We start from the raw sequence: 10,298 nt of genomic DNA on the forward strand, positions 1-10,298 counted from the left end.
TCAAAAAGAAGCTCAATCCCCTATTGCACAACTTGCAGGTATGATAAATCTCGTTGTTGCCTAGGCTATCATGGTGAAAATTTCAATTTGAGCATGCTCAAAACCTGCAAACAACTCCTTTACCCATTACAAAAAAAGTTTCAGCCTAGAAAACATTAAAACAAATTAAAATTTAGTACTTTTGTTGTTACACTATGATTGGAAGAAATGCTTTTGAAATGTCAATAGAATACAATTCTTGTAAATATTCTTCACAGAACACTATTTTCATAAATAGTTTTTTGTAAAACACCATTTTTGTAAAAAGCCCAAACTATTTAGCATAAGACGCAAAGCTCAATCTCCAGACTTTTTGAGCTTTTGAACATACTTTGAGAATATGAATAGCAAACTCAAAATCATAACCACACTCTATACAAACTGGATCAAATCTAATTTCTTAGAAACAGGCAAATGATTCTTGATAGCGCGAAACAAAAAGTGTTTCATTTTAGGAGGGATCTACAAGATCTATACCCAAATTCAGGCTTTTCTCGAAAATGGTGTTATGCATAAATTTATTTCTACAAACGGTGTTCTATGAAAAATATTTACCGGAATGGTGTTTTGTTGACATTTCAAAGGCTTTTGTTCCAGTTATAGTGTAACAAATGCATTGTTACACTATGACTGCAACAAAAGCAATAAATTTTAATTTTTTTTAACGCTGTCCAACAATTTTACAGACTAATATTCTCTCTTCTCTCTCTTTATTGAATGTTACATTATATGTGAAACGACGTCATAGTGTCAGAAGGAATATATTTTTTAACAAGATTACCACGCAAATATTCAATTGTTACACTGTAAGTGTAATAATTTATAAGTGAAATTCTCATGCCTCTCATCATTTACAAAACATACGGAAACAAAAAAAGTATAGAAAAATTTTCAATTACTAGTTTGAAGAATGGAACACCTCTTACACCTAACATAAGAATATATTTCTTCCCCACAAAAATATCTTTCATGGCATCAAATCGTTCGCTTGTGTAAATAGAACATATTGTTACACTAACAATGACACAATATATGTTTCATAGTTGTAGGTTGTTACACTATACACAAAGTAATAATTTTTTGGTTAACTGTAGCACATATGGAACTGTGCAAGAATCTAAGCGGTGGCATGGGAATCTCACCTATAAATTGTTACAATTACAGTGTAACAATTAAACATTTGCATGGGAATCTCACCAAAGAATATATTCATTTTGAAATTGTTATATTGTTTCACTTATAGTATAACATTCAACTCAAAGAAGAAAGAGAGAGAATATTAGAGTGTAAAGCTGCTGGACTAACGTTAAAACAAATTCAAATTTATTGCTTTTGTTGCAGTCATAGTATAACAATACATTTATTACACTATAACTAGAACAAAAGCCTTTGAAATATTAATAGAGCACCATTCCAGTAAATATTTTTCATAGAACACCATTTTTCGAATATAGTTTTTTGCATAACACCATTTTGGGAAAAAGCCTATTTCCAAAGCGTTGAATCAAATATGCTGGAAGAGGAGGACGTGACTTGTGATGCTAGGTGACCAAAAGTAAGATGATATCCACTTTTCACCATGGAATATCCAATTTTTACTCGAATGCCAAATAGTAGAATTTGTGTTCCTCTAACAGCTAAGAGGAATGGAATAAATTTGGTTGGCTTCGATCGTGCTGAAAATTGAATCAATCAACTCCTCATTCCAACTGAAACCATCTGGTCTGATCAGCTTATTTACAATAGCATTTTCCCCCAAGCCATTTATAGGGGTCCAAACTTGAAATTCACTCTGTTTAGGCAACTGTTTTTCCCTCCATACATGAATTTATTCTCCATTGCCAACTAAACAGCTAGAACTTCTCTCCACAATTCAAATAATGTCCATTAGGTTGAGCCATGCATAGTTGGGTTTGTATATATGATAATGAAGCATTTGAATATTTCTCATTTTTCTTTTTCAAATTTATTTTGAAATACTTAGATTATTATTTTAATTGTAATTTAAAAGATTTTATTTTTAGAGATAAGGAAAAAGAAAAAAAGTATTCTTTTATCATAATATTTTTTTGTTTCTATGATTTGATTGGACATTTAATATTTTTTGAAATATGTATATATACATAATTAAGTTTTTCAAAATTTTCAATTTTCTTCATTTTTTTAAAAAAAAGGAAATAATACTTTTTTAGGAATTTTTGAAACTTTTACTTTATTTTTTTAATGATTGGATTCGATATAATTTTTTTTTATTACAAAGATAGATATTAGACCCTTAATGAATAAATCTTGGGCATACTACTCCAACTAAATCACCATCCAAAAGTTGCCGAAGCCAAGGAGGAGGCTCATCCCAATAAGTCATTCCAAACGTCCCACTCATCACACTGCCAGCAAGAATATCAACCGCCGAGTTTGCCTCACGATAGATTTTGACCAGCTGCACTTGCCACTGCCATTGAAGAAAGGCCGACACGCTAAAAGTAAATTCTGGAATCGAAAGGAATCTCTCGTCCCTCTCGTCCTGTTGCTAAGAAGGTCAACAGCTGCTTGAGAATCTATTTGAACAATGAGATTTATGTAGCTTCTGTCTCAAGACAGAAACATAGTATTTCACAAAACGCAGAAATCGTATTATGATTTTCCCTATAAATTATGTTTTAAACACTTTGATTAATCAAGAAAAATAGATGATTATTTATTATTTTATCTATTTTATTTTTATTCTACTTTGTGTTTCTATTTTTAATAATACAAATTTGTTTTTATGATAAATATAAAATTCATATTTTAGTAATTTTATTTTATTACTTTTTTACTATAAATTTTTTTATGTATTTTTAAATTTCTCTAACTCTACCAATTAAGTAATTTTTAAATATTTATAAATTACCTTTCACAAATTTCTCATATATATTTTTACTTTATATAAATATATTATTGAATAGTCAAAGGATAATATTATAAAAATGGAAGCCATAAAGGTGGAATTGAAAAGTGGTAGAAAAATGACGTCACTGTAATAAAAGAATATCAAAGGATTAAAGTGAAAAATCACTCTTGTAGGTTTTATTTCAAGAACCATGTGAATAAAAATAGATTTTATTATCTTTTTATCCAATTAACCAAAAAAAAAGTATAAATGTAATCATAGAGACATCAAAGGGCAAAAGTGACAAAATATTATTGTGGCATGTCAATCAAAATGGCTTTTATTATCTTTTTACACTATTAAAAAAAAATAAAAGAGTATAAAAGTAATTAAGAAAATATCGAAGGGTAAAAGTGAGAAAACGCTATTATATGGAAAATACTGTAATTAAAAAGAAAGCTATAAACTTAGAATTGTCAATTGATAGCAAAATAAAATCACTGTAATTATAGGAATATTAAAGCACTAAAATGAAAAAGCAATATTGTAATTAAAAAAAACATAAAGGGCTGAATGGGAAAATCACTGTTACAAGTACAATGATTTATTCATGCCCTTTAGTATATATAATAATTATATTTAGTATAGATATTATATTTTTTTATTAAGTCAAGATAGAATTTATAATTTTTATTTGCTGTAAAATCATCATTCACAATACAATTTGCATTTTTGAGTTTGGGTCGCGTGATTAAAGAAGAGGATGAGAGAGTGAAAATACACAAGGTTATTCCTGTCATTTTTCATGCATTTAACATCTAAAATCCACAATATTGAACGAAATGATATAAAACTTAAGGATAAAGTAATGCATTTCTAAAAGATGAGGAGAAAATAGTTATTTTTAGCAAATATAAGGATAATATAATAATTTTCTCTTTCTTTTATGTATTCGGAGAGAAATTTCATAGCAGCGTGAGATTTGAAATATAAATAAGTCACTTGTTAATTGGATTTGAATAAATGTTTGGAAATGCATCGAGATGTCTGTTCGGCTTATTATCAAAATAAATTAATAGAATTAATAAGGTATTAGTTGAGGTAATAAGTTACTGTAATCCCTATAAAAATAAAAATACAAGTACGAACCTCATGATCGTATTTTGTAGAGGGCAAAAAATCTTTATTCTGTACTGTTTGAAGGAATTTCACCTTCTTTTTATATATATAAAAATCAATTAATATGAATGAAGTAATTGAAATTATATATAGAAAGAACTGAACTTTTTATGCAATCAAATTAAAAAAAATCCATTCAATTTTTAATTTTCATATTTTTAGGTTTTTTCAGTTGTATACATAAAAATATACCAAATAGAACTCTCAATTTTTCTATTAAAACTGAAACCAAACAACATTTTGTAAAAAATTGAACCAAATCAAGATCAATTAATTTGATTTGATTTAGTTAATTTTGTGACACCTAGCCCTAAATATTAGACATGGCCATCAATTCATTTTGAACAGAAATCGAATCGTACTGTAGATGAATTGAAATTGGACTAGAATTGTCAATTCAAAGTTTTGAACTGGAACCGGCAGTTCGAAGGCTGATTAAAGTTTATGTGAATGTTAAAATTTAAACCTGAATCAGTCCGGACCAGGATTTTCGGTCCGATTTGAACCGAAAACTTTCGGTTTTTATTTTCAAAATTATAATCACTTAGCATATTTTATATATCTCTAAAAGTCTAAATAATATTTTACTACATGATACACTTTTCTTAAAGATTTTTTTTTTGAAAGTACACTTTAAAAGTTAAAAATATAAAAAAGTAAAATGGTAAAAAATGTGAATATTTAATGTACAATTATATTGTTTGATACAAATGAGAGTTTAAAATTTTTTTCTTTTAAATTATTTATTTAGTTCAAAATTACATTGTTTGAAGCATTTTTCAAAATTTTCTAACACTTTATTTAATTAATAATATTTTTAGACAAAATAAAATGAATTTATTTGATTATTTCATAAAATTAATTAATTAATTTTATTCTTATATGAGTATCAACATTCTAAAATTTATTTAAAACGAAATTTATCAGTATTTTTTATATTCATTAATTTTTTTAAAAGAAAGATGTAACACTTGAACCAAATTTTAAAAAAAAAAAAACATATATCACTAGAAGTCAAAATCGAAACCACCGGTTCAATGAACCAACCATGCCCACTAAATATGTGTACTTATAAATTTAAAAAAATAAAAAATGGTGCATACATTTTGGCGGACCAAAATAATATAGCTTTGAGTCCAAGACCCACTGTAGGCATTCATTATGTGGGCCAAAAATGGAACTTAGAAAGAACCACAAAACTCGAAATTTAAAGGAAAAAGATTCAATTTTAACCCTAAACTTGGATCATATGTATAAAGAGTCCACTTTTTAACTTTTGGATCATAAATCTCCATAAGTTCTTTTTACTGGCTCAATTAACACATTCTTTTAAGGGTCAATGCGCGTGGTATATGTCCCCTTGTCTTTTATTTATATATATATATATATATATATATATTCTACGATACATTTTTTTTTATTATTGTTATAATAATTATTTAGATGAATATCAAATAAATAATTATCATGCCATTATTGAATGGAAATAGAAAAATTTCAAGAATTAAATCAATTTTTATTTTTTTCCAACAAAACTTTCCATTTTTTCTTTTATATGATTAGCAAAAATATATATGGTAACGAAAAAAATTAATAAAGCGCAAATTATTCAAGAAATGAATTCAATCAAAAAGGCCAAAACCAAGATAAAAAGATAAGAAAAAGTTGTATAATTTTTTCTTTTATTTTTCCAATAATAGAAGTTTAATATAAATTTGTAATATGTTTTCAATTTAAAAAAATATTGTAAAGGAGAAGAAGAGACGAAAAGGTTTTAGACCACTAAAATTATAGAGAAATTAATTTATAAAAAAACAAAGAATCAAGAAAAGAAAATTAGGAATGGAATTTATACACAGTCAATGTAAAAACTGGGAAAGAAATATTAAGACAATTCGACCCTTAAAAGAAAAACAAAAAGAAAAAAGAAAAACTTGAAAAATAATTCATTTCTATTAGTCTTCTACTGATAGAGAAACAACATGAATTGGATACAGACCATTTTTTTCTAAAATTAGATTTCCTTTATCATCTTCTCTCCTTCTTATCATCATTCTCTCTTAGCTTCAACGCATTTCTCCTCCTAACATAACGATCTACTGCAATTGATAAAGAAAAGAAACAATTTGGAAAAAATAGAGAGGATAGAGAGATACTATGAATCAAGAGATGTAATTATGTACTACAATTAATAGAGAGAAGAAAAAAATTTAGATGATCAAGCCAAGCACACAAACTTTACTAAGATTAAGATTTCGTTCTCCAAGATAGAGATTTTAGAGATTTATGCTTTAAAAGTATTCTTTTCCTATCTTTCCAACCAACCATTAATATTTATTTGAAAAATATTTTATTTCCTCTTTGTTATGTTGACTATGTATACTCCACATCACTTCTCCAGCTGAGATACCGTGCAAATTGAGCCAGTTAAAATAAATTATGGAGATTTACTGCCCAAAAGTTAGAAGATGGGCATTTTGTAAATATGAATCAAATACAAGGGTAAATTGAACATTTTCTCCAAATTTAAAAGCCAGGCAAAGCGCCAAAAGAAAACTATATTGCCAGTGGCCAGATCCTAAGTGACATCTCTCTTCCCACACTCCTCTCATCCAAAAACCGCCATAGCATTTCACGAATCTTACTCAACAAGAAACTCCACCTTCTCCCCAAAACCCATCCTCTCTCCTCCTTCCCCGTGGTTCGACTACCGGATCGCAGTACACAGGTGTCCTTCCCTGGCTTCGAATTCGCCCCCCTCAGGTGTGATTTCCCTTTATCAGCCCATTTTTCTTGCCATCAATGTTGGTTTGTTGGTCTTGCGATGTATGAGAATGAGAGGTTCTATTGAACTGTGAAGTGCAGGCTTATATGGGAAATCAACCACCAGCATGAAATGAAGAAACAATTTCTTGATAACATGAACTTTGTAAGAGAAAAAGGTATCGCTAGCAAATTCCGGCAGATATTTGAGCCGTTTCCTTGACCATTTGACTGGTTTTTCTATAGATTAAAGCTTTGTCCCCTTGCTACAAATTAGAGGCTTGGCTCCCTACCCCTTTTAATCCCTCAATTGACAAAATTATTCGAGAAATATAATAACCCTTTACTGAAAGTAGAATTCCTCTTCTGTCCATCTTTTGTCTTGAAACCAGTGCTTCTAAATCAAACCTGAAAATAGCCATTTTGTGAACTAGGTTTTAGTTATTTTCCTTTTTTTAGTTTCAAATGTCTTGTTTATATATTACTTTTAGCTTCTTTTCTCTAGCAACAACTTGAGCCATCCATCAATAATACATGAACCAATGATCAGCCCAAGATGGAAGTCCAAGAAAAAGATTTTGAAAAGAATCTTGATGAATTAAGACAATTATACATGCTCCTACAAGCCAGTGAAGAAGATTATTGTGTAAATCTAAGCTCTCTATCTTCATCATATAAAACTTGATCTTTTACTATTAGAAGAGTATCCTTTTTTTATCATTTCTATTTAAATGTGTGAACACAGATGGACAAGGGAGCGCAATTCTTATTGAAGAATCTCCTAGACTCTGCTACAGACAACTTATTACTAGCTCGTTTTAAGGTACTCTTGTAATTCTTTCATTCACCAAATCAGTTATTAATTATCCTTTTCTCAATAATATATCCATTTTTCTGTCCATTCTGTGATCCACCATTGCAAAATTCTTGCCAAGATTGTGATCTATTATGGACCATTTTGTATGGGATATATTAGAAACCCAAGCCTAAATTCAACCTAATTAAGAATATCTTTGCACGGGTCGTATGAGATGCATAAATTGAACGAGTATCATCAACAACAACTAAGCTTTAGTTCTAAACTAATTAGGGTAAGTTATATGAATTCTTTGTTTCTAATATCGGCTTTGATAAGCAAAGTTTAGTCTGGAAAAAAAATTTAAAATACTTCAAAATCATTTGATTTATTAATAAATAAAACAAAGCATAAAATAAACAAAAATAACTAATTAGGGTCTGCTATTAGGAAAATCGAATGAGCAACTTTAGAGAAATGTTTTCGACAGTCAACCTCCATATAAACATGTGAGAGAGCAAAATAGTAATGGGCTAATCGAAGTCCAACCTCAAAATCTAAGTGTTAAGGTAGAAAGTGTCAAAATCTATGGAGAAGACACTTGAGATAGAAAAATTGAATGTACATTTTTAAAGAATGCTTTTGACAATGGGTCTCATAATGCGATCTTCACCATCTAGTCATGCTTTAGGCTTTTAGAATTACTTCAGTTCACTCAAATGTTTATGAGTGGCTAATTAAAGAGTTTTGGTTCATTGGTGTTCGTTTTGGAGCAAACTTTTCAAAATTTCACTTTTTGCATAAATTTACTTTTTCCTTTCCCGCCGCAGGCAGTTTCAGAGCATTTTTCGTCGCCTAAGCCTCAGGACAGAAAGAAACGCTGTAGTGTTTGTCAACGAACTAATATCAAGCGCCAAAACTCAGCTAATAATACATACAAATATGAAGAGAAGGACAAGGCTCTAATACCAGAGTCAGTTGGTTATTGTTCGAGTTATGAGGGCATTCAGATAGATAAGAATCCAGTGGAAATACCCAGTGATTTCTCCAAACAAGTGTCTAACTCAATCAAAATGATTGAATCTTTGCAGCTTTCATCCAGTTCGTTGGATCCAGGCAAAACTGATAGTCCTATAGTGCAATTAAAAGGAGCAATTACTACTGGTGATTTTAATCATACTGGTGAGACTAGTAAAAAGCATTGGGAGACAGGTTCAAGTCAGGTTCCTAATTTCAAGTACAAGTTCGACAGAATCATGGCACAAAGTGAAACAGCAACATTTCAGTCTTATGTTCATGGGTTACGGATTCCTCCAGCTCCTGGAAACACTCATAGCCACAATTTGAAGATTGAGAAGCGATTGTCTACTCAGATAAGCCAAAAAGATTTAAGGACTCATCAGTTAGAGAAAAGCGTTGGCAAATTTGAGAAATTGAGACCATCAATGCAACCCCAGTTAGAGGAATCTTCCACAGGATACAGTCATAACAAAACACAGGCTCAGTTGCTTGTGAAGCCGACGCTGCTAGGAGATTATGACTCTCCACATTTGCATAATGACTATTGCCATGTTAACCAGATGACAGAGAGGCAGCCAGCAAGATCGACATATCAGCAAGAATCAGACCACACAGAAATTTCAAGCTGTAGCTCTTCCAACAGCTGGACAAGTCAGCTAGAAACCAAATCTAGCAGCACCAAGAGCAATGACATGTCAAAAAGGCGACCCGCAACTGCAAGTAGTATAGAGAGTAGGAGCTCAGCAAGTTACAAAAATGTAGTAAGTGGAAGTCCTCCACATAGGGCTGATCGTACTAACAGAATGTACAACAGATCAAGTCCTGATAAAGCAATCGGACGGCTAAGGAGGTTGAAGAACAAGTTAGGACTAATCTTTCATCATCACCACCACCACCACCACCACCATCACCATCATCAGAACAACGACCGAAACATGTCCATTTGGAAGCACGTGCACCAGATTTTTAACCGCAAAGAGAAACAGAAGGTTTATGAGAAACAAGCAGTTGCAAAAATGAAAACATCAGCAATCAGTAAGAATCAAGTTGGACAATTTCGTGGACTAGTACAAGCGATGATGAAGCATGCTAGACATTCAAAGAAACCAACGCGGTCCAAGGGCGGTATTGGAGAAGCTCATCCTAATAAGCGTAGTTGGAAGATGTTTCAGCCTCGCAGTGGAGTTAAGCTGCCTAATAGAGGGCGGGTCAAGCTCCAGTTTATGAGTCAGAAACCACAGCTAAGAGCAACTAAGAAAATTACTTAGCACTCAATTTGTGCGTGGCAAAATAGCACAGCTTTTCTTTGGCAGAGAGAATATTTTTCTTAATTTTTATAATTTTTTTTGTGGGATGTGGTTAACCCACATGGGATACATTGCACTAACAGTAACCTAGTACCAAATTTTATTGTGGTCACAAAAAAAAAAAAAAAAAAAATCTGTTATAGTTTGATCTCTTAATTTTAATATTGTTAGATGAACTACTAATTTAGTAAACAGAAATTATTTCAACAATGACTAAATTGAACAGAAAGCAGATGATAAGAGTAATTGAATTGAAAGAGAAATAAGAAGAAGAGAAAGAAGAAAAGAGAGAAATATTAGAAAGTTCTTATTGATAGCACAG

At 30.6% G+C, this 10,298-nt stretch overlaps 1 protein-coding gene across 1 annotated transcript; it reads left to right on the plus strand.

Annotated features, from left to right (window-relative positions):
- The first annotated feature begins 6,701 nt into the window (after nucleotides 1-6,701).
- Nucleotides 6,702-10,057, plus strand: LOC105643923 (uncharacterized). Its single transcript, XM_012229166.3, has 3 exons — nucleotides 6,702-7,499; nucleotides 7,599-7,676; nucleotides 8,480-10,057. The coding sequence occupies exons 1-3, from the start codon at nucleotides 7,410-7,412 to the stop codon at nucleotides 9,935-9,937; spliced, it is 1,626 nt and encodes a 541-aa protein (XP_012084556.1). The 5' UTR covers nucleotides 6,702-7,409; the 3' UTR covers nucleotides 9,938-10,057.
- The last annotated feature ends 241 nt before the right edge of the window (nucleotides 10,058-10,298 follow it).

Source organism: Jatropha curcas, chromosome 3 (genome assembly GCF_041381405.1).
Source record: "Jatropha curcas cultivar XTBG-Jc1 chromosome 3, XTBG_Jcur_1.0, whole genome shotgun sequence".
NCBI lineage: Eukaryota > Viridiplantae > Streptophyta > Magnoliopsida > Malpighiales > Euphorbiaceae > Jatropha > Jatropha curcas.

Coding starts and splice junctions, on each gene's coding strand:
- LOC105643923 (XM_012229166.3), top strand. CDS start 7,410: ATGGAAGTCCAAGAAAAAGATTTTGAAAAGAATCTTGATGAATTAAGA. Junction 7,500..7,598: donor CCAGTGAAGAAGATTATTGT/GTAAATCTAAGC, acceptor GTGTGAACACAG/ATGGACAAGGGAGCGCAATT. Junction 7,677..8,479: donor TATTACTAGCTCGTTTTAAG/GTACTCTTGTAA, acceptor TTCCCGCCGCAG/GCAGTTTCAGAGCATTTTTC.